Genomic DNA, 25,350 nt, shown 5'->3' with positions numbered 1-25,350 from the left:
CTCGAGGCGCGACGCGACGCTCCGCCCGCGATGTGACGCTCCGCCGACTCCGCCCGCGAATCGACGCTCCGCCGCCGACTCCGCCCGCGACGCCCGCGAAATTTTTGAATTTAGGCGCGGGATTTGGCGGAAACAAGTGGTTTCGGGTTGACCCGAACCCGAACCGGGTCGGGTTCGGGTCCGGAAAATCGATCCGTTTTTGCAAACGGGTCGGGTTAGGGTTGACCCGATTTTTGCCGGGTCAGTTCCGGGTTGACCCGAACCCGACCCGTGACCTGAAATTGACAGGTCTAACAGGAACACACGCAAATTTTACATTAGACAAATATGCCATTTATGATGACCGATTTAAGGATTATCCGATTCAAAATAGTCAAACATGTTCAAGCAAGAGCCGACCCAGGACCCCCAATATCTTCATAAAACACCTCCTTGAACCTTCCCATATAACTCTCCTCCATGGCCATCACCACCGAAACTCCTCCATCCTCCTCCTCCTCCGGCGAACACGGCACAATAAAAGCTTGCCCAGCAACCTGCAAACACGCCGCTCCCATATAAAACGGCTTCCCCCATCCAAAATCCGCGTCATAGATTGGCATACCCATCCAACTAACCACCCACAAATCCGTCTCCGGTAGCACCCACGCTACTGCCCTCGGCCTAATGGCCTCAATCTCATCCACCTTCTCCTCCAAGTAATCCACCAACGACCTTATATATTCATCATCAATCACCTTTAACGCAGCCTCGATCTTCGCCACTCCGATCTCCGACACCTCCCCTGCCTTCGCCCGCGCCGACGTGCGGAAGACGGCGTTACCGAGGTAGCCAGCGGGGAGAGGCGGCCGAAGACGGTTTCGGGCGTCGACAATTATGTAGAGTCGCGTCAGGCTGGATGGGTCGAGCTCGCGGGCCTTGCAAGCGGAGCGCCAGATGTGGAAGACGACGGCTTTGAAGGTGGAAATAGGGGTTTTCTGGTTGTTGTTACTGTTGTGAGTGGTTTTGAGGAGGGCGAGATGGTGATTGGAGAGTTTGAGAATGGCGGAGGGGAAGGAGGGTAAAGTGGAAGAAGGGGTGAATGGGATTTGGGAATATTCGATGTGGGCGGAGGCTATGGAAGAAGGGGAGCGGGCGCGGAGGAGGGTGCGGTGGAGGGACGGGGGAATGAGGATGTGAGTGTTGGTGTGGGTAATTCTGGCCCATGAGTTTATAAAGTGGATGGATGCGAGGCCGTCAGCTGCGGTGTGGTGAATGGCCGTGCCGAGGCATACGCCGCCGCAACGGAAGAACGTTAGCTGCAAGTCAAGTTGATTGGGAAAATTTAATTAGCAGCCCATAAAAAAATTTACTTGACCAAGCACAAATTTAAAAATAAATTCTAAAATTTCAGATTTAACAAACTTATGATCGAAACTAGGATTTGACAAGATGAACCAAACAATATCAAAAGTATCTTAATCTTAGTTCAAATGAGCCTAATCAAGTACTATATAGTGCAGCAGCTTCGTTTGATGAATCAGGTGATATTTGAATATTGTGTGCTTATAAACAAAATAAGTATCTCAACGAGAAGAATCCAAAAAACTTAATATTCTCAATTCTAAAATCATTAAGACATTTAAATACCTAATTAATTTTATATTATTAAAGGTGTCAACACATACAATTTGATAGGGATTTGTGATTTAAAATCAAGATAAACCAAAATGCCCCTCGACAAAAATTTATAGATTGACATAATTCTAGTCATTTGAGGAGATTATATGAGGCCATAAGAAGGATTCTAAAAGAGAGAACTCATAGTTTTATATTCAAGCACCCAACACCATCAGCATCAATAAAGTCGTTGTATATCGTCAACACCAATGGTGATGCTCGCTGATGCCACCAAGGTTATCACTTAACTTTGACTCCAATGCTCACTCCAACAAGGTCATTGCTCACTAAAGACAGCAAAGTCGTCATCAATAACGTAGATGCACGCTCACTATAGTCGATGCATGTTATGGACACCAAGACTGATATTTAGCAATTAAGAGACTATTTTGTCTCAAAGTAAATAGTTATCCATATAATATCCTATCATGATGCTTAGAAAAATATTTTGTTCTGAATGTTTTCTTCATTTTTTAAAGAGAGATTGGTTCTTTCTAATCTCTTTTCTTTGGATAGGGTGTTTGTCCAATAAATTTGAACATACCCTTCTTAATTCATCTTAGCAAAAGGAATTCTTTAAAATTCATCCATTTTATAATAGTCAAAGAATTTATACATTTGAATTAACAATCTAGGTCTTATGTCATGTACACCATTATGAGCTACTAAAATGCTAGAAGTTATATAGTGGAGCTCACTAGTTGAAATTTTATGCTACAATCATTTGCTTGCAAATAATATATTTTATTTCCAAGTTAATGATATTAACTTAAACTATCATAAAAAAAACTAATTCATCTCAAAAGTTCTAGAGTATCTCAAATTCTCGAAGATAAGTCCACAACAAAAAATACTCATCTTGTTAAGAAATCAAAAATAAAAAATTATGAAATTGCTCTTTTCAAGCTTTGCTCTAAAATTAAACTTAATAGAGGTGGGAGGCCTTTTGTTGAAATTAGTGGCTATAAATGATTCTATATGTTTAGTTTATTGTGTAAGGATGTAATTTGAAGTTTTTATAGGAAGATAAGGCCATTAGAGAGCTAGGAGGAAGAAACATCAAGACTAGTCAAAATTTGATTATTTTTTGCGCTGATTTGAAATATTTGTTTTGGAATAGGTTTTAAGTGGTCAAAATAGTGGACAATGGAGATGATGTTTAGTTTATGATATGAACTTATGATTCAGATAGTTCGTGGAATTTGATGGGGTTTAAGGCCTTATAGTTGAATGGAAAATAGGATTAGCTAGTTGTCCAATTAAACTTAGTTGAAAACTATAAGGAAGTGTATGAAGTTTTTTGAAGACTTGGATGATGGATAAATTGGCTTGGCTGATGATTAGGGTGTGGAGTGATGTGTGAGAATGATTTAGAAAATATTTTGGGAGTGTTATCAAGTACTTACAAGATAAATAATCAATACCATCAAGAAAAAGTCAAGCTAAGACACCAAGCATTAATACAAAGAAAAATTAAGAAATTCTTTAAATAATTTATCATTCTAAAAGATATCACATACTAGCACTATTTATAATATTACAATAATTATTATCATTAAAAAAAGAGAGAAATTTTGGAGGTGAAGTTGGGTGGCCATTAATGGAGGAAGATGCTAACTTACTTTATTAATTCATTTTTGATACATCATCAAAAATTATCTTGATCGGGCACAAATCTCAAGGCAAAATCAAGTTGGAAACTTCCGAAATTAAAATTGGGACCATCTGAATTCCGATTTCATCAAACTTATAGTCGAATTGAATGTCTCGGAAATATGAACCCAACGACACCAAATCCGACTCAATTCGAGCTCAAATGGGTCCAAATCAAGGGTCCGAAGAGCTATTGAAGGGTTCAAACCATAATTTGGATTACCAAACAGTTTTCAAACATGATGTGCTTATATTCGAATTGAGAGGTTCGACAAGACGAATATAACGAGCCTAAGATCACTGAATTCCGACATCACTAAGGCATTCAAATGTCTATTATTTAGTCCATGATCAAGGGATTCAACATCAGCCGTCCATCCAAACCACTCCCATTTGCCCTTGATCCTTCTCCTATTTACGGGCTATGCCACTCTAGAAAATATATAAATAGACCGCTCATTCTTCTCGAGAAGGGAGGCTCCAAGCAAGAGAGAGATCGGAGATCGCTCTTGTCTCCATGCTCCTCCTCGACCACCGCCTGAGTTCCATTGGATTTTAGACTCCATAGATTTAGTTTGGCCTACTATTTAACTTTATGAGTCACATCTAATCAACCCAATGTCTCTAGTCAACCTAACCATCTCTCTTAATATTGTGTTGACACTAGGTCATTCAAATTGACTTGATCCTCATTAAAGATTATACGACTAGAACACTTATTCTTAGACCCCAAGGGAGCCATTTTGGACTCATCAAGTCGAACCTAGGTCAATTTATTATAACCCTTAATCTAAACCCATTTAGAATCTTCTAATTTGATTTTCCTAAACCTTAATTACCCATTTCATTCCCTAAGATCCACCTAGTCCAGGATAGATCAATTCAATTTAGTCAAACCTACATCAAATAGGCTAATTAGACTTAACCTAAGGCAACTTATGCTAGCTTAACATGAACCTTAGGAATCCTCAAGCCTAACTGATGCGGAGCATCCTCACCGTCGGATGAGTTACCGTTAATTTAAAATACTTTTATATTACATTTTACTTATTTGCTTTTAGTTAGAGCCACAGTCTGCTCCATTAGTTTGCTAACCGCTTTTAGTATTTAGTACAAGCACTTTCGTTTGTTACCAGAGCTATTTTTAGCTCACCTGTTTTGTATTTCTTCTCCCTAAGAAGATGAGTTCCTTAGTTGAAGATATACATTTTCAGGCTAAAGCCTTTCTAGTTTTCCTGCCTTTTTTGATTGTTTTTATGAACCTGATTCTTCCGGTGCATACCACATCACTAACTTTCACTTAAGCATCCTTGGCATGGTCAATGGTTTAAATTTATGACCAAATTCCCTTAATAGAAATGTCAAAATTAGGCTTAAAGTACGCCTAAAACTAAATTAAATTGAGGAAAGCCTTTGCATGGGTAAAAAGACACATAGATTTATCCCTTAGCAGCTATTCTAACAAGGCTTGTCCTCACCTTAGCCTATAAACCGAGACAGATGAGTGGAAAGGGGAGAATCCAAACACTGAACATCTAGACAAAGCCGAATATAGCTTTAGGCTTCGTTTGAGACAACTTTCTTAAAAGCTGTAAAAGAATTGTCCCAAACGAAGGCTTAGAAGGCAGAAGCAGAACCCAAAAATAGAAACGACCCAGCTCAAGGCTTTATCTTCTTTGATTATTCAATGCAAGTATTTCGCCTCAGATCATTTAGATTGCTTTAGGATATTTAGGATTAGGTTAGCCATCCTACAGAGCTTCATTAAATTCAAACAAACACCCTTTTATTCCCCATAATAGCAAGCATGAACTCCCCGTTTAAAAATGTATAAGAAAAGAGGGGAACGAAGTTCAGCCTCCAATGCCTACGGGCTACGCCATCTCATGCCCCGGCGAGCCCGGCCCCTTACCGACTAACCTCCGCACAGCACTCGACATTTTTAGCCGAGCAATAGCCAGCCTCTTCACACTCTCATAGAGGCGAAATTATTTTGTGTGAACGTCAATGCCGTACAGAGCCCAATGAAAATGTGTCACGTCATGTAAAACCCTTCCAAAACTGATTTTTTTGAGTGCAGTTAGTCCGTACGAACTGGCTTTAGTACGGGACGAACTGAAGAAAATTATGAAGAAACCTGTCAATTTCATCTGTACGAACCTGGAAGGGTCGGGACGAACCGTCGGAACGAACTGAACCCGAGCGCATCGTCCAGGGACGAAATAAATTGGAATTAATTTCGTCTGTACGATCCGTGTCCAGAGGAGTTCGTCCCGGGACGAATTTGGATCGTCCGGGACGATCAGTGTTGATAAATATCCGTTAGAGATATTTTGGATTTATTTGAAGAGAGAGAAAGTGAAGGCAGGAGAGAGAAAGTGAAGGCAGGAGAGAGAAAGTGAAGGAAAGAAAAGAAAAAACTTGGTTTTGGAGCCCGCGGAGCGCTTTTCGTCCGACGACGCAGTTGGAAGATTTGTCTGTCTCGTAGTAAGGACTCCGAATCCTATTTCTGTTTTCGAAGATTTTGTGTCTTGGTATTTTTCTGCCCAGTTTTGTGTTTCCATTACCGAATTTCTTGCATATCTTTGAAATGACGAAAGTTTTACCGCGCAACTTTTGATATGTTTCTGATATGATATGTTTGAACGTTTTGAGTATTTTATGTAAAATTTCTACCTGTTATTTTGATTTCCGTGCGATTTTTATCGAATAGAAAATTATTTTGATGTTAAAAAATGTTGCTTCAGTACGATAAAAGTCTTATAATATTGTTGCAGATATTCTGTGATAATTTGGTAAATTTTTGAATTTGTGATTTCTGTGTAAATTCTATATACTGTCGTCTTGCCGCTGACAAGTTTTCTGACGAACTCCGATTTTCTGATTTGAATGTTTTGATGTGTGCATGTTATCAGAAAGGAGTTATAGGGGCCGAAATCCTATGTGATCCCGTTGTCTGGGTCTGAAAAATCTGAAATGAGCTCTGAAATCTGAAATTCTGTATATCTATTCTGTTCTGGTGCTATAAGCACAAAAGAGAGCCATAAGGGAAAGTTCTGGTGCTATAAGCACAAGGGAGATATAAGGGGAAGTTCTTGTGTTATAAGCACAAGGGAGATATAAGGGGAAGTTCTGGTGCTATAAGCACAAGAGAGATATAAGGGGAAGTTCTGGTGCTATAAGCACAAGGGAGATATAAGGGGAAGTTCTGGTGCTATAAGCACAATGGAGATATAAGGGGAAGTTCTGAAATGTGAAAGTAAGCTTTGTTCCGAATTCTACATATATCTGTTATGTTCTGGTGCCACAAGCACAAAGGGAGACATAAGGGGTCAGAATCCGTATAGATTCTGTAAGGGTCTGGGAATTTGGAATCTGAAATCTGATATGTGATATGTGATCTGAAATCTAATGTTTAATATCTGATAACCTGTTCTGTGACGTATCTGATCTGTTTTATGAATTATTTGATTTGAATTATCTGAGATGAATGTGATTTTATCTGATTTGAAGTATGTTCTGTATGATTCTATTATTCTGTACGATTTTGTTCGTTCTGTACGATTTCTGTTTACTCCGTACGATTCTGTCTGTGCTGTGAATCTGACTCGTGAATTCTGTTTTTCTGTATCAGTGATTTGAGTTCTTTTTGATCAAGTATTTGTATTCTGATGACTATATGATTTCTACATGATTCTCTGATTTCTGTACGGCAATTTGAATAACTGCTTCTGGTGAATTATCTGATTTGTTTTGGTGAATTATCTGATATATGATTTTTGATTTCTGTACGATTCAGTTTATTCTGTATGATTCTGTTGGTTCTGTACGATTCAGTTTATTCTGTATGATTCTGTTGGTTCTGTACGATTCCGTTTATTCTGTATGATTCTGTTGGTTATGTACGATTTCGTTAGTTCTGTGAAATCTGACTTGAATATTCTGCTATTCGAAATAAATTCAGTTCTTCTACATCAGCTGTTTGATTCTAATCAAGTATCTGAATATCATATTTCATTTGATTATATACGATTTCTGTGATTATCTGAATACTGTACGGATTTATAAGTTTCCTGTCATTGCACGATTTCATTGATATTTCATATAGTACCTATAACTGAACACAGATACCGATATGGATATTGATACTGCATCGATTCGTTGATACTACCGATACCAATACTGATACTACTGATTCACCGATACTGATAATTGTACTGATCTTATAGCAAGTGATACACCGAATGCTGACCGATACATGTGATACACTGACCATATGATATAGAATATGATTTTTACTGTATTGATTATTTTATGTGATTTCATACCGTTTGATATTATTAACCGAAAGTGATTTCTTTATTGATCTAATTGATTCTATTGATATGATTGAGTAATGTTAATCGTATTTGATTTGACGGATTTACTAGTACGGACTTATTTAATGTGCCGATTTATCGTTACTATACGGATTTGTTGTTACTACATGATTTCACCGTTATAGCATAATCGTTCATTTTGTCATTAGATTGTTACTGATATTGATACATATACTGCTACTACTGATTCACTGAACTGACTTTATGCCGTGATATACTGAGCAAGTGACATGTGTCTCACTGAGCACGTAATACTAATTACTGGATTGCATATGATTTATTGAGCAAGTGTTAAAGAACTGGAATTTATAAGTGTATGTTGGTATGCTGTGATACGATTCTATTACATTGATTTGACTGATGTTATAGACTGATGTGATAGATCAGACTACTATTAAAGAGATTTGATGCACAAACTGATTTATTGAGCTTTATGGATTTCCTACTGTTCACTGATTCTATCATTGATGATTTCAGATTCTATTATTTATGCAGTAATTTCTATTTATGTACTGATTTCTCTGTTTCTGTACTGATTGTTGTATCTGCATTGATTTAAGATCATGTGCAAGTGACTGACAATGATTTGACTATTTAACATGCATATTACTTTCGTGTCGTGCTTTGATTTCAGTTGTAGGCTTTGGCAACCTGCTGGGCTATTTAAGCTCATTATATGTGGTTAACAATTTCAGGTACAGAGCCTTTTGCGTGAAGTTTCTTTCAGACGCTAGTATAGGTTTTCGTAGTTTATGTTCTGGCTTTGTTTTGTAGCCCGAGCGGCTATTGTACATGTTCTTTTGGATGTATATGTTATTTTGGACGCTCCTTTTGACTGTATATATGAAATGCCGAAATATGTATTATAGTATTTTGATGTACTTATTTTTTTTAATGCAATTATCATTTCTGGATGTCTGTATTGATCTGAGCGGAAAAAAAAAAAGAAAGAAAGTAAGACTGTCAGACGAATCCTTTCACTATTGATGTCTGGGACGTTACACGTCATCTCCTACTCGGTACCGAAATTTGATACTACTCGGTACCAAGCTCGGTACTGCTCTATACTGAATGACGTGGTTATTGTGGAAATGTGAAGAACAAGAAGGAAAGAAGAAGACAAGAAGCGAAGATAGAAACTTAGACAGAAAATGAGAAATTTTATTATATTACTTTCCTTACAGATTACAACCTATAAATAGACTCTAGGACAGACAATGCCGCTACATATGCGGCCATATATATGATATATTATTTATTATTATTTTTTTTTTTTTGGAAAAATTAGGGGCAGAAAGCCCTTTTCATTGATTTAAAAAAAACTAGTTACATGTGTAAGAAAATAAAAGAAAACTAGGTGAAAGAATTCACCAAAAGAACCAAAATTTAACACATGTCAAAAACTAATAAGAAAGTTGGATTATGAAGTAGTTGGGCTCAGGAACAAAATCAATTGCCGACACCAGAGCAAAATCCCGGTTGCAGGCAGTGCCCTCCAGAAAAGGATCGGTTGCAGTTGTCTACCCTCCAGGGGAATGGCAGGGGCAATTGGACATCATCGCCCCCAGATCCAACAAATACGCATCCAGCAGCCAAAAACCAAGGCCAAAAGCAGCATCCAAAACAGAGGAAATCAGACGAACCAATAAGAGAATACCAAAACAAAACAGCATACATTATGTATCCCTCCAGTTAACGATCTTAGCGTATATAGCTTGCTTAATCCTCAGACAGATTGAGTTAGCAGAAGAAGTAGACAAGGCAAATCTCCTATCATTTCTTTCACGCCAAACATAGTAGATAGTGCAGCATATAGTAAGAACATAAATTCTCTTGGTATGAGTAGAGAAATTGGGATTGTCATTGACCCAATCAAAAAGCTGCAGCAGATTGGGCCTAAGAAAAATGGTATTGCATTCCGGTACAAGAGAGGTGATAATAGAGTGTGTGAAAGAGCAGTCAAAAAATAAGTGTGCAGAACTTTCAGGGTAGTTTTGACAGAAAGAACAAGCAAGGTCCACTCCAATGTTTCTTTTGTTGAGTTCCCAAGCAGTTTTGAGTCCTCCCACAAGAGTAAGCCAGGTAAATACAGAGTATCTCAAAATATGCCTTTTATGCCAAACATATCCAGACCAAGCACAAAGGGGCAAGGTCTGGTAAAATTCTTTAACAAAATTAGATAATTTAGCTTTCAGGTTACTATTCCATATCAAGCAAGGAGCTTGGCTATCAGTAATGCTGACATTAATAATAAAGTTCACCAAATCAGTAGGCATGCCAAGAGGAAATTGCCATTCCCCATCAACAATGAAATTGCTAACCACGTGCTTACCAAAATTGAGTCCTGTAGGATGAAGATCTGCCATACGATTATTGTTACACTAGTAATCCCAAACAAAAGAGAATTGGGAGGAAGGTGTAACATTAAAAATCCAATTAGCTTTAGAAGAATTAGCTGTTAAATATATGCTTTTCCACATTTTAGTAGCCTTAGTGTCAGGCGGCTTCCAGGGAGACAAATAAATCATTAATAACCAGTCAGCAAGAGGTGTCTTACGAGTGTAAATCCTATGTATTAAGGAGCAGTTGAAAGCATATTGGAGAGCCAAGATGCTGGGGATCCCAAGCCCCCCTTTATCTTTAGGCATGCAGACAGTATCCCATGCTACCAAATGTAACTTATTAGCAGCAGATATGTCCCCAAAAAACAAGAACTTAGAGGCTACTTTTCTAAAAAATTTTATAACAGCCTTTGGTAAAATAGCTCCCCGAATCCAATAGGCTATGGAGTTTAACATAGTTAATTTGAGATACTATAATCTACCAGCTAATGATAACAGATTAGCATTCCATCCTGAAAGTTTCTTAGTAATTTCTTCCATGAGAGGAGAAAAATCAGAAATTTTAAGCCTCTTGAAAGATATAGGAATACCAAGATAAGTAGTGATATCTTTGGGAGCCAAGGTAAAGGCCGTACATATCATGTCCACATTCACAAAGTGTTTTGGTAGCATGATGGAGCTTTTATGAAGGTTCATATGCAGGCCAGAAGCATTAGAAAAACAGTTAATAATATGCTTTAGGTGCCTACAGTTGTTAAGACTAGCTTCTCCAAAAACAAGCAAATCATCCGCATATAGAAGACGACTAATCTTAAAATTACCGTATGTGATTCCCACAAAAGGCAGATGGTCAATAAGAGAGGAAAAAGCATCCATCACAATACAGAAGAGATACGGGCTTAGGGGACAACCCTGCCTTAACCCAGTCGAAGATGAAAAGTATCCCTCAAGAGCCCCTTTGATCACAATGGAGAAATTTACGTCAGAGATACAAGCCTTAATCCAGGAGATAAATAAGGGGGGAATACTTTTCTGAACAAGACTAGCCAGCACAAATTCCCTTGATACCGTATCAAAAGCCTTACGAATATCATACTTAGCACAAAAGATGTTTTTCTTCCTAGAATTAGCAAAAGAGAGAAGTTCTTGAGCCAAAATAATATTATCAGTGGAGATTCTACCATTAATGAATCCAGATTGAGTCTCCTTGACAATTAAAGGCATGATGGGCTTAAGCCTAGATGCCAGAATTTTTGAAACAATCTTGTATATCACATTACAAAGGGCAATTGGCCTGAAATCAGCAAAAGAGGATGCATGCTTGGACTTGGGAATTAGAGCTAAAGCCGTAGCTTTGATGCCAAGTGCTAGAGTGCCATTTACAAAAAAGAATTTAACAACCTTACAAACCCAAGGGCCAATAATGTGCCAGCTATGCTTGTAGAAGTAGTAATTGAAACCATCAGGGCCCGGGGAGGAGGAGGCAGCACCATCAAAAACAGATTGCCTAATTTCATCATCTGTAACAGGTAAAATAAGAGAATCGGCAAGAAGAGGTTGAAGTGTGTTACCAGATGGAAAGATGTCCATGTTCAAATCCTCAATAAGAGGAGGATTGAAAAGCTTATGGAAATGATTGATGATATCAGAAATTGCATCAGGCCTAGAGATATTAGAAGACGTTCCCAGATTAATAGCAGCATTATTGTAAGCTTTTCTGCGCCTAATTTTTGCATACAAAAACTTAAGGTTATCCTCTCCCTGAGAAAGCCACGAGGCCTTAGCCCGTTGGATGATCCAAGAAGAATGGAGAGAGGAGGTTTTAGAAATATTATAATTTATGCTCTTAAGTTGCCTAACCTTTTTTTGGGACATTAAGTTGCCTAACCAAGCACTACTAAAAAGAAGGCATAAAGACAGCATTAATTAGCAGCGGTTTTTAAACTGCTGCTATATGTCACCTATAGCAGCGGCTATAACCGCAGCTACAAAAATAAAAAAAATTTATCATATTTTTAAATGCGGTTTAAACCGCTGGCGTTAAACCCGGTTTAATCTTATAGTTGCCTACTCCATTTAACCGATTTGTGCCCTAGCCGCTCTCACATCGCATGGATACATGCCAGACGATTGACTTTTGTATTTGATTCTCTTTTTTTGATGAAATTCCATCTGTTCATTTAATTTTTTACTTGAATCAAGAGTTTGAATTACAGGTTATACATACACAAGTATCACCAAACATCCAATGACAAATTATGATAATTTATTCGTCAAAGATTGAAGTTAGAGAAGCGCATCAAGGCAGAGGACTGGGCTAAACACAAGGATGAATAGATCTTTAATTTTAAGTTTTGGTCATTGAATCTTATTTTAAATCAAGTTTCTTGAGGTGCTGGAACAGCCGCTGTTTAATCCAATGTGGATCGTAGGGAAGAAAAATATGAATAGAGTGATCAAAGCTTCAATTTGGACATAATAAGATGTAATTATATTTGTATAGTATTTTATTGATATTTGTAATTTGATAACAAATTTGTTTTTTTTTTCATAATATTTTTTTTAATTTATTCTATCTTTTAGCAGCGATTTTAACACATACAAAAAACGCTGCTATAGCATTCCTACAGCAGCACTAATGAAACCGCTGCTGAAGCCTTTGCAGCGAACGCAAATACAGCGGATTTGCAGCGGTTTTTAAACCGCTGCAAATAAATTACTATGTGTTTAAACCGCTGCAATAGGTCACAAAAAGTGCTGCGAAAGCTTATTTTTTTAGTAGTGAAAAGTCATCATTACGAGGTTCTAGATTAATCTGCTCAAGACATTCAAGTTGCCTGCGGTGCAAATATTTATTATATTATATCCCTAATAGCTGTACTTGATTCTCTCCTCATACAGCCAGGAGAAGCCGTGCAATTTTTGGCATGCTGAGAGCTGATGGTGAAGCAAAAGACACCAATTAAACACTATCCAAATAAACTTGCAACGTCTGAGCCACCAAAACCAATAGGAAAATGCCATATGCGCCAGCCCAGCTTGCGCGGACCAATATAAATAAAGTGAATTTGATTAAATAGTAAGATAATTTAGAAAAATCTTAAAAAATTTAACTATTGTTAAAAAAAATCAATCAAATTATACATACATGATATTAGTTAAGTTTTCTTTAATTATTTAAATGTAAAAATAATATTTTAAAATTATAGAAAATTAATTTAAATGTTATATATAGATAAAAAAATAATAATAATTTATTACATTTAGTTTTATTGAGTTTTAGTTTTTATTCAAATACAGCGGATTTGCAGCGGTTTTTAAACCGCTACAAATAAATTACTATGTGTTTAAACCGCTGCAATAGGTCACAAAAAGTGCTGCGAAAGCTTATTTTTTTAATAGTGAAAGTCATCATTATGAGGTTCTAGATTAATCTGCTCAAGACATTCAAGTTGCCTGCGGTGCAAATATTTATTATATTATATCCCTAATAGCTGTACTTGATTCTTTCCTCATACAGCCAGGAGAAGCCGTGCAATTTTTGGCATGCTGAGAGCTGATGGTGAAGCAAAAGACACCAATTAAACACTATCCAAATAAACTTGCAACGTCTGAGCCACCAAAACCAATAGGAAAATGCCATATGCGCCAGCCCAGCTTGCGCGGACCAATATAAATAAAGTGAATTTGATTAAATAGTAAGATAATTTAGAAAAATCTTAAAAAATTTAACTATTGTTAAAAAAAATCAATCAAATTATACATACATGATATTAGTTAAGTTTTCTTTAATTATTTAAATGTAAAAATAATATTTTAAAATTATAGAAAATTAATTTAAATGTTATATATAGATAAAAAATAATAATAATTTATTACATTTAGTTTTATTGAGTTTTAGTTTTTATTATGCTAAGATATATAGAATCATTTTAAAGAAACATTTATTAAATTTAATTTAATATTAAATGAAAAAAAAATTATTTAAATATAATTTATTTTAATTATTTAATTATTTATCATCTTTTGTAAAAAAAACCGAGAATAAATGCATTGATGAATGAATAAAAAAAGAAAATAATAATAATAATAACAATAATAATACATAAATAGTATGTATTCAGATTGAATATCTGCATATATTTACTTAATATTAAAATATAACTTAAATATTGAATAAATTATAAAGTCCATTTAATTTAGCACACATCATTTGTTGGCCATGCATCTAATTCACTTTCATGCATAGAAAATATATATATTACCAGTAATTATTTGATATTAAAATAAGTAATAATTTTAATATTAAATAAATAAATTATTTAAAATACAAAATATCCAAAATTATATATTATCATACATTGCATATATTTAGCATATTCCGGCTTAAAAAAAGGATAATTACACTTGTATCCCTTTATTCCTTTCGTAAAAAAATAAAAGGAATGAAGTCTTAATTATGCATCCATGCATGTCATGCATTCATATACATAATACATGCCACCATATCATGCATGCATCTAGAAGCAAATTGAAGTTCTGTTTATCAATAATAATTCCCTAAACATGATTACGTGCATGCAGCATGCTTACACATTCATATGCCGCAGACACACATATCATGATGCATCTTATTGCAATGATACAAGCCCCGTGGCTGTGCCGTGATGTGTTCAGAGTTGCAATTTCATTGTTTTATTACTGGAATCCATTTTGACAGGAGATCTTAAAGTAGCAGACCTCAGGACTTATGGCATGCATCTCCAAAAAAAAAATCCTTTTTTTCACTCCAAAATGCAGTGAAATTAAAAAATATTGTGATTCATCTCCAATCTAACTCTATTTTACACGCTTATGTGAAGATAATCGTCTTTCTCCTCTTTCGTGTGTTTATTCCACAAATCTGGTTGAGACACAGAAAAATCACGTAGGTGAATACTGCAACGTCAATATTGACGTCGCACTATTCACCTGCAAGCAAATAACGGAAGATTTGTCATTCGGGTGGAGTGACTGAACGACACCATAAACATATTTGACGGTTAGAGATGCCCTAAGGAGGATAGTTAATTAAGAATTTACACAAATTTTTTTTTTTACTTATCTTTTGAAGCTTTAGAGTACTTTTATTTCTTTATATAGCAATTTCAATATTTTAAAACTGATATCAATGTTCTTCTGGTAAACTTAACCCCTAAAAACTCTAATTTAAAATGTGAAGTTATATGTTATTTAAAGATCAAATTTGCTTACCTGGAACATGACAAGAGGCACATCAGCACGGTCGGAGCCATCAGCAAAAGGAACAAGAAGCCGTCGGAGCTCATCGGAAGGCGTGAAATCGCCAAAATCTTCCACCGCCGATTCAGATCGGGCGACGACAAAGAGGGCACCCTCAGCTGTGCATCGGATGCAAAGACGGCCGTCGGTTCCTGAAACGAGGCGGCCAGCGAGAGGGTAGAATGAGACGAGGGTGCGGGCTAGGGTGGCCTTGAGAGTTTCCGGCGAGAAGAATCCGGCGTCATTGAGGGGGCGGCGGTAGAAGTAGACGGTGGCGGTGTGAGACCGCACGGCAAGGAGGTCGAGGTTGGAGAGCCAGATATCCTCCGCCGGGGTCTCCACGCTGGGGATCACTAGTCCCTTTTCGATGATTTCGATCGGCGGATAGGCTCCCATTTTTCAGTTCGCTTTGGTGGAATACTTTTTCCACTTAGAGGTTTCGGTAGAGATTTTATAGCTATGCAGATAAACTTTACGGTTTTAGTGCTGCGGGTTGGTGTAATTCTTATGTGTGTGCATATATATTTATATTAGATTAAATTGAAAAATAATATTAGATATATAAATATTTTGATATGATTGAGTAATTAAAATGATATAAAATAAAATAAAAATTTAACTATTAGATATATAAATATATAAGAATTATGTGATAGATGTGAATCCTCCATGTCTTTTATATAAAAGTGATAATTCACTTCAGAATATTTTTGTTGTTTGAAAAATGAATACAATGTAAAATAGAATACAATGAAAAATGAAAGCCTTATGTTTGTAACATTTGAAATTATTTGAATGAGTGTAAAATAAATATAAATGATTATGACTTTTATTTGGCTTCAAGTAAAATGAATGTATTATAAAATTCAATGATGTTGGTGCCTGTAGTTTGGAGGTTGACTCGCGTGATGGCCTCGGACGGTGCAGCAATTGGTTATTGCCAACTATGGAGGTGAGTAGTGATAGGTGTCAAGAAGTTGCTGATAGCTTTGGTGGTGGTGATACAGCGAGCCATCGTATTAGACGGCGGCAAGCGAATAGTCAATGATGGCAAGCCAAATATGACAACAACGAGATGTGATGGACAACGGTGGCAATGAAAGACTACATTGGGCTGGTGGGTAACAACGACTTGCTTTGACAATGATAGAATTTACAATATACGTAAAAAACACTTCAAAATTAAAATATATGATGAATTTCAACAATTTTAAAATTTTTATACATATTTATTTTGTTTCACATCATACATCAATATTTTTTTTTAAAAATAGTGTATTTGAATTACTTTACATCCCTTTTCTTTCAAACAAAATAGTTCCTTTGTTTTTATAATCATACAAAAATAAAAATTGTTTCAAAAATTCTAGATCACTAGCGCTTTCAAACTTTAATTCTTGACTTAATTATTTAATTCTTAAAACATGCTTTGTGATTCATAAATAATTTATATATATATGTGTGTGTGTTACATTCTTATGTACTAGTTTGATATTTAAGAAATAGTTATTCATACATATTTGCATTCTAAAATAAGGTTTGATTGGTTGGCTAGATGGAGGATTCAAGAACTATTCATGAGAATTTTTTTGATGAGCATTAGCAAGTGGGCGGTGATGATAATGTGGTATAGTCATCTAATGATGCATGTAATGATGGTTCAGAAACTACTAAAAAGCGTAGAAGAATGACATCAACATTTTGTGATCATTTTGAGATATTGTTTAACGTCAAAGATGTAAATGTAAGAAATATATATGATGCACAATATCTATGTGATAGTAAAAATGACACTAATAATTTAAGGCGTCACTTACAAAATTATAATAAAAGATATATGTGAGATATAGGCCAGCTTATATTGCAAACCAACACTAACATATCTATCTCTATAGATGATTGTAAGTTTGAATTTGCATAATTTGATGATTTATTTATTGCTTGTATCATCATGCATGATTTGTCCTTTCAATGTGTTGGCATTCAAGCACTTTTGTTGTATCTTCTTCGAGACCTTCAAATATTTCTTAGGAATATTGAAAAGAGTGATTGTAAGAAATTATTCACTAAAGAAAAAACTCTATAAGATCACAGTTATCAAAGTGCACTAGTAGATTTTGTCTAACATCAGACTTACAGACGTCAATAAACATTGATGGATTTATTTTCTTAAGGGTGTATTTTATTGATAATGATTGACATCTACATAAAAAAGATCATAAGTTTTTCTTTCATGACACCCCCTCATATATCGATATTTGAGAAGTTACAATATCTTGTGCTTGAATGAAAAATAGAGTCCAAGCTCTTCAATATTACTTTGGATAATGCCTCTGCAAACAAAGTTTATGTAGACTTATTGAGAAATCAGCTTAATTAATAAGGTGCTTTGAGGGATTTGCAAGAAAGCAGAAATTTCTAGATTGTGTTAAGCATATTTATTTAGAATCGAAAAGAGATCTTAGCCAAGATGTTCCAATAAGATGGAACTCTAGTTTCATAATACTTGATAGTGTTATATACTATCGAAGAGCTTTCGTACATCTGGAGTTGTGTGATTTAAACTATAAAGCTTATCCTATTGTTGCAGAATGGGAGAGAGTAAAAGCTATTTGTACCTTTCAATCTCCTTTATGTGAAATTACATGTGTAATATTTGGCATGAAGTGTCCAATAACAAATCTTTACTTTCCTTTCATTTCAACTGCTTATGTAACTTTAAAATATGAACTTTCATTTAGTCATGACTACATTAAAAGAATAATTGTATGGATTATTGAAAATTTTGAAAAGTATTGGTTAGAGTTTAGTGACATATTGGCGATATCAATTATTCTAGATACTCGATATAAATTTACATTTGTAGAGTGGTGCAACAGAAAATTGTATGAAGTTAATTATGCATTCGAATTAAAAAAAAAGTAAGAGATAGATTATTCTCATTATTTGCAAACTATATAAGGGGAAGTGGTGAAAGTTCCAATGCAACACAGAGGAGACATAATGATGTCTGTAGAAGCTCTTTTTTTACTATCATTAAGTCAGAATTTCTTCAAGTATTTGCTATACTACAATCATTTTTTCAACTATTCATATTAGTGTTTTAGTTTGATCAATAAATTTTGAGATTCCAAAATATTATTTTGATTCGTTCTAAGAGAAAGTCATTTTGCCTAAAAAGTCAGAATTTGAAGTCTACCTCATTGAACCTAAACTTGATAGGAAAATTGTATTAGAAATATTACAATTTTGAAAAGGCAATCAATATAGATTTCCTGAAGTCTCTGCAATGGCTCGTGATGTGTTGTGCATTTTCATAACAATAGTAGCCTATGAATAGTGTCTTTAGTAATATTGGTAGAATCTTGGATCAGTATCGAAGTGCACTTAAACTTGATATAGTAGAGGCCTTAGTTTGTGTCAAGGATTGGTTGTATGGAGAAAATGGTGCAGTATCTTATAACCTATTGAATTCCTCCTTTATTTATTTATTCATTCACTTTAATTATTTATGAGGTTAATTTTATATCTTGCAGCAAAAAAATTATCTTGAACTTGAAGCTGTGATAGAAGATATCCAAAATTTAAATGTTAGCCAAGTCGAAGAAGATATTGGTGAAAGTTCGGTCATTAGATAATTTTACATCCTCTTTAAACATGTTTGTGTTAGCTATTGGCCTGTTACTGGATGTGAATTGAATTTATTATAGGCAGTTGGGTCTTGGGTGTTGGTTGTTAGCTTGTTGATGGTTGTGAGGTGATGGATGCAGGCTTATTGTTGGCTATGAACTGAATTTATTATCAACTTATGGTCTGTTGCAATTCTAAACTGAATTGGTTGTTGATCTTATTATTTTTATATATGTGATATAAACTAAGCTAACACCTGGTTCAATGTTGATGATTTAGTGATTTTGTACTAGTAGCCTATTAGTTGAAGCCTCTTATAGCTGTTGGATAATTTATTTTTGGGTTGTAGTGATTTCTAAATGGTTGGTTGTTATTGAACTAGCTTGTGAACTTGTTGGCTTAACTTATATTGCTGAACTTATATTGTCGGTCGCTACTCAATAGTGGTTGTTGTTGAACTTGTGTTTATGTGTTACTTATTAGCTACTTAGCTATTGTTGAACTTGTTACTTATTAGCTATCCTTGGCTATTTTTCAGGCTGTTTGTAGCCTGCAGTAATCTTATGATTGTTGTTTTCGAAACTTGTCTATTTGCCTGGTTGAGTGTTGGTGAGTTCAAGTAATGAGAGCTTAAGCAATGATGATAAACCCTTCTAAATTAAATGTAAGAGTCCCTTAAGACAAAAACTAAAAACTATTGCAATCATATGGCATTTGTATTAAGGTAGCCTGAGCAGATACTATCAAATTTAAACTAAGCTTAACTTAATACAAAGTGCAAAGGGTCGCCTTGAATGGTAATAGAAATATTCATTACTCACATTTTCTTAGTTGCTAAATGCATTAAAAGATAAATCTGAGCTTCATATTAACTTAAGCATTTTATTTGAATTCTATCTAACCATTTTTTTGCAGTTTATTCTACTTGAAGTTTCGAAGATAGATTTTTCTCCATTTTCCAGCAGTAAATTCAAAGATTTGTAATTTGTTTCTCCTGTATTGACTGTAATGTAAAAAAGTTTGGCTGTAAGCTTGTAATGCAAACTGATCTATTGCAAAATTATCTGTTGAATTTGTTCTCACACCGTCTGCACTCCGCACCTAATAATTGAGAAATTATTAGGTACGGAGTGCGGACGGGAGAATCGTCTGCACACTAGTATAAAACAGTGTTCGGTACCGTTCGGTACCACTCGGTACCGCTGGGTACCGCTCGGTACTCTGATATTGGTGAAAGTTCGGTCATTAGATAATTTTACATCCTCTTTAAACATGTTTGTGTTAGCTATTGGCCTATTACTGGATGTGAATTGAATTTATTATAGGCATTTGGGTCTTGGGTGTTGGTTGTTAGCTTGTTGATGGTTGTGAGGTGATGGTTGCAGGCTTATTGTTGGCTATGAACTGAATTTATTATCAACTTATGGTCTGTTGCAAATCTAAAAATTAGTCTCTGTTAAGAAAATTTTGAAGTAGCACTAGTATTTTTTTTAAAATAGTAAACCAACTTAAATTTGAATTTTTTATACAGTAAACAGTTTATTATTATTATTTTTTTTAAAGAAGTTGGTTTTCAAGGTCATTTCGAGTTGACCCGATGCTTGAGCGGAGCAAATTCGGGCTAAGAAAATAGCCCCCAAACTCTAATTGGGTCGGGTCAAAATAAGGCGTGTTGAAGTCCAGTTCAACCCGAATCGGACCGCCGACCTGCTTTGACACCCTATCTTATCTCAGTGAGAAATAAAACAAAAGATCTAACTATTTCAAATGATTTTATTAAACACGTTTATTCTCTTGAAAAATAAAACAAAACAAATCATCACTGTGATTCCAGTGAGAAATAAAACAGGAAGGGAACTTGTGAAGACTTCCGACTCGGAAAGACAGAAACACAAACAATTTCAAGATATGACTGAGAACTGATTTAAAATAAAGATATTCCGGTTCACAAGAGCCAAACCGGTTCAGTTATGAGCCGAACCAGCACTCCCAATGTCTTCATAAAATATCTCCTTGAACCTTCCCATTTTACCCTCCTCCATTGTCATCACAACCGAAACGCCTCCTTCTTCCTCCTCCTCCGGCGAGCTCGGCATAAGATAAGCCAAGCCACCGAACTGCATACACGCTCTTCCCATATAAACCGGCTTCCCCCACCCGAAATCCGCATCATAAACCGGCATTCCCATCCAACTAACCACCCACAAATCCGTCTGCGGCATAACCCACCCATCTTTCCTCAGCCCAACATCATTCACTTTCTCCTCCAAGTAATCCACCAACGACCTTATAAACTCATCATCAAGTGCCTTCACCGCATCGTCAATCTTCGCGGCCGCTCCAAGCTCCGACAGTACCTCCCCTGCCGTGGCCTTCGCCGACGTGCGGAAGACGGCATTGCCCAGGTAGCCGTCGGGGAGAGGCGGTCGCAGGCGGGTACGGGTGTCGGCGGCAATGTAGATTCGAGTCGAGCAGGATGGGTCGAGCCCACGGGCTTTGCAGGCGGAGCGCCAGATGTGGGAGACGACGGCTTTGAAGGTGGAAAGAGGGGGTTTAGGATTGTTTTTGTTGGGGGTGGTTTTGAGAAGGGAGAGATGGTGGTTGGAGAGTTTGAGGATGGCGGAGGTGAAGGGAGGGTTAGTGGAGGAAGGAGCAGACTGTGTGGATTGGGTGGTGTAGCAGTCGATTTGGGTGGTGGAGGTTATGGATGGAGGGGAGCGGGCTCGGAGGATGGTGCGGTTGACGGACGGGAGGATGGGAATTTGAGTGTCGGTGTGGGTGATTCTGGCCCACGAATTTATAAAGTGGAGGGATCCGAGACCGTCGGCGGCGGTGTGGTGAATAGCCGTGCCAAGGCAGACGCCGCCGCACCGGAAGAAGGTTAGCTGCAAGTCGGTTGGCGGAAATTTTGAATTAGCCATCCATCCTCAATTATCAAAGAGAGCAATTTTAGAAAAGAAAAGAAAAGAAAAATGCCGTACTTTATTGCCATTTTACCAAATCCGATAAGCGGGACAATATTTTATATATCCTCACCCGACAAGCAACATGTGTGCCTTAATGATATAAACGGTTCAACCATCTTTGGCTATGAAAAATCAACGAGTTTTTGTCGTTTGTCTTTATCTATATTACTGTGTAATAAATAGAAAGTTTTTATTTTTTTGTCCAGTGATATATTTAATCTTAAAAATTAATATATTAAGGACTTTTAGAAAAATGTAAAAACTATTTGAATAATTGAACGTGCCTTCAATAGAGAGCTCTTATTTCAACTCCGTAAGCTCACTAAAGCTCTTTCATAAATAAAAAATTGAGATAAAGATCTTTTTAAAACAGTTTTATTTTACTTAAAAAAATGATTTAAGAAATAATAAGAAAATAGTTCCAAACAAAATCAAAATATGGGCATAAGCAATACCCTTTCTATATATAATGAATTCATCCAAAATTCAAAAAATAAGTAATCTCATTTTAATATGTTGGTTAAGAGTTTTGATTGTCAATTAAGAGTTTTTAAATTTAAATGATATGTGTGTAAATTTATCTTAATTGATCTAAATACCCCAAAAAAATAAAAATTTCAAAGAATAACAGAATGCAAAAGAACGAAGATAACAGTTACAGGTATATAATGTTTGTAAATTTCATTATAGAATTTCAACAAGAATGAGAGGTACCAATGGTCACAGCTCACCTTGACTTGTTGGTTGTTTCGACTAAGAGGTCTTGTATTCGAGTTTGTGTATGCATTGTATGTACGAATTTGTCTTAAATGGCCTAAATGTCCCAAAAAAAAAGAGGCACCGATGGTGCTGAATGCAATGGATAGTTAGCGTTGAATGGTTGAGATGAAGTGTTGAAAAAGGTTGCTGCATGTGCGTAGTGCACTAGAAAATTAGAGTGGAATCCGATAATAAAATCGTTAATGTTGCTTATGAATGCGCTTATCCTTAACATCTAAGGCTTCATTTGGGGTGACTTTTTTATTGCTTCTTAGAGCAGATTTTTAGTACAAAAATTAAAATTTTATAATAAAAAATTATTTTAAGAAGCAGTAAAAAAAGTAATCCCACACGAAGCCTAAGCTTCCGATTGGGACGACTTTTTTATTGCTTTATAAAATAATTTTTTAGTACAAAAATTTTAATTTTGGTACAATAAAGTTGCTTCAAGAAGTAGCAAGAAAGTCACCCCAAACAATGCCTAATACATCCATTCAACAGTAATTAAGTATTGTGCTCTGTACCATTAGATCAACGTATTTATATCCATCACTGTTGCTGAAAATCTGTAATGAAACCTGCAAGTATTATATCCATGTAACTATTTTGCTTTGCTTCTTCTCTGCATTATGCTTTTCCCAGTTCCCAGTTTTATGAATTCTCCTAAAGTCATTACTGTTGCTGCCGATCGGTGTGATTATCCTTAACAAAATAATTATAAAACTTAATTTACTTCTAATTACAAAGTTAAGCCAATTCTTTTCTTAATTTGTTTTGTCTTCTAGAAAACCGAAACATGTTTGATTTATTTTGACCTGAACTGGTATTTTCCCTTTGCTTCAATCCTACTCAATCGCGCTGTAACTTTTGGCAACTTCAAAAACTATTAATGCAATCACTAAATTGATTATGAGCGTCAGTTCCATGCAAAAGTTATTTTTCTAATGGAAAATAATAATAATAATAATATGCATGAATTTTATAAAAGTGTTTTAATTTTAATTTGAAATAAATCAAATATGTTAAAATTTATTTTATATTTATTACGGCATATTACAAATATATTAAAATATGATGATTGAAGGCCAATATAAAAGTAGAAAGTTGGAGCATTTTGCCATTTTCAACGTGTGTGATTTTAAAATCTTCAGTCTTTAATGATTTTTAAATACATGAAAATAAAAATATCAAGTTATTTCAAAATTCTTAATTTTTCTTTTATTTATTTAAAACTAAATGTTTTTAATTTTAAAAAATAAAAATAAACACTTTTTTTATTCATATAAATCAAATACATGAACTTCGAAACTAAGATCCTTCAATTGATAGCAAAAGCTTCAAACTTAAAGAGCAAGAAGATCTATTTTGGAGCAATGATGTTAATCAAATGAAGATTGAATGGAGTCTTTAGGCACCTTTTCAGAATTTTTTTTTTCTTGCATCTTTTTTATCATATTATATAATTTTTTGAGATATCAAAGAAATTTAGTATGGCACTCAAATTTATAAAAAAAAATAAATTTTTTGAGAAAAATACAAATAATTTTATTTAGAAAGAAAAAGTGATAATAATAAGTTCGATCTCCTAAAGTCATGGGCGGATCCCCATATTAGTGAGGGGGGCAAATGCCCACCCTCAAAATTTTTTTTAAAAATTTTAGAGGGTATTTTTTGGAATATTTTTGGTATTTTGGATATTTTGCCCCCTCTCAAAAAAAATTTTTGTCCTAATTTTATCAATCATAATCATTTTTGTCCATCCCCTACCAAAATTTTTTTTTTGCCCAACCTAAAAAAAGAAGCTAGATCCGCCCCTGCCTAAAGTTATGATTTTTTTGTCCTTTAGCCAGTGATAAGTCAGGAATGTTTTTGTAGTAGGAGTGCAAATTAATTTTTTTAAATATTTTCTCAAAATTTTCATACAAAATTTAGGCCAGCGTTAGCAGTTAAAAAAAAGGAATAAAATAAAATAAAAAGAAACAATTTTAGGTGGCCATGCGAAGTGAGCTTACCTGTAACAGCACAAGCGGCATATCAGCCTCGTCGGCGCCATCAACACAAGGAACAAGAAGCCGCCGGAACTCATCGGAAGGTGCAAAATCCCCGAAATCTTCAACGGCCGATTCTGATTTTGCGACGACAAAGAGGGCACCCTCGGCCGTGCATCGGATCCAAGGACGACCGTCGGCTCCGGAAACGAGGCGGCCGGCGAGAGGGTAGAATGGAACGAGCGCGCGAGCTAGGCTGGCCTTGAGTGTTTCTGGCAAGAAGAATCCGTCGTCATTGAAGGGGCGGCGGTAGAAGTAGACCGTCGGGGTGTGGTGGCGTGTGGCGAGGAGGTCGAGGTTGGAGAGCCAGATTTCCTTCGCCGGGGTTTCCTCGCTGGGGACTACAAGTCCCTTTTCCAGGATTTCGATCGTCGGATACACCCCCATTCTTCACTTCACTTCGCTTACTGCAGAGGGAAGAAGCTCAATAGATTTTATTATAATAATGCGGAAGGAGATGATGGTTTATATAGATGCCTATTCATTAGGCTGATAACAGTTTGAAAATTTTATTATAAATGTCTTAAATTCATAATTTTTTAATATTTTATCTCTTACGTGAAGAGGTGTTCAATTTTTCACCATATATTTTCATAAATATAATAAAATGAATTTATATATCAAAATTATGTTT

At 35.6% G+C, this 25,350-nt stretch overlaps 2 protein-coding genes across 2 annotated transcripts; both read right to left on the bottom strand.

Annotated features, from left to right (window-relative positions):
- Positions 1-305: 305 nt before the first annotated feature.
- On the bottom strand, positions 306-15,709 carry LOC110093422 (putrescine hydroxycinnamoyltransferase 1-like). The gene is made up of 2 exons (XM_020818301.2): positions 15,287-15,709; positions 306-1,298 (listed from the first exon to the last, which is right to left on the bottom strand). The coding sequence occupies exons 1-2, from the start codon at positions 15,707-15,709 to the stop codon at positions 384-386; spliced, it is 1,338 nt and encodes a 445-aa protein (XP_020673960.1). The 3' UTR covers positions 306-383.
- Positions 15,710-20,901: 5,192 nt separating this feature from the next.
- LOC110093394 (putrescine hydroxycinnamoyltransferase 1-like) lies at positions 20,902-25,103 on the bottom strand. Its single transcript, XM_020818267.2, has 2 exons — positions 24,681-25,103; positions 20,902-21,828 (listed from the first exon to the last, which is right to left on the bottom strand). Exons 1-2 carry the CDS (start codon positions 25,101-25,103, stop codon positions 20,908-20,910), a joined length of 1,344 nt encoding a protein of 447 aa, XP_020673926.2. The 3' UTR covers positions 20,902-20,907.
- Between the last annotated feature and the right edge of the window lie 247 nt (positions 25,104-25,350).

Source organism: Dendrobium catenatum, unplaced genomic scaffold (genome assembly GCF_001605985.2).
Source record: "Dendrobium catenatum unplaced genomic scaffold, ASM160598v2 fragScaff_scaffold_1038, whole genome shotgun sequence".
Taxonomy (NCBI): Eukaryota; Viridiplantae; Streptophyta; class Magnoliopsida; order Asparagales; family Orchidaceae; genus Dendrobium; species Dendrobium catenatum.
Note: the sequence above shows the minus strand (reverse complement) of the source record. Positions and strands in the feature narration are given on the sequence as shown.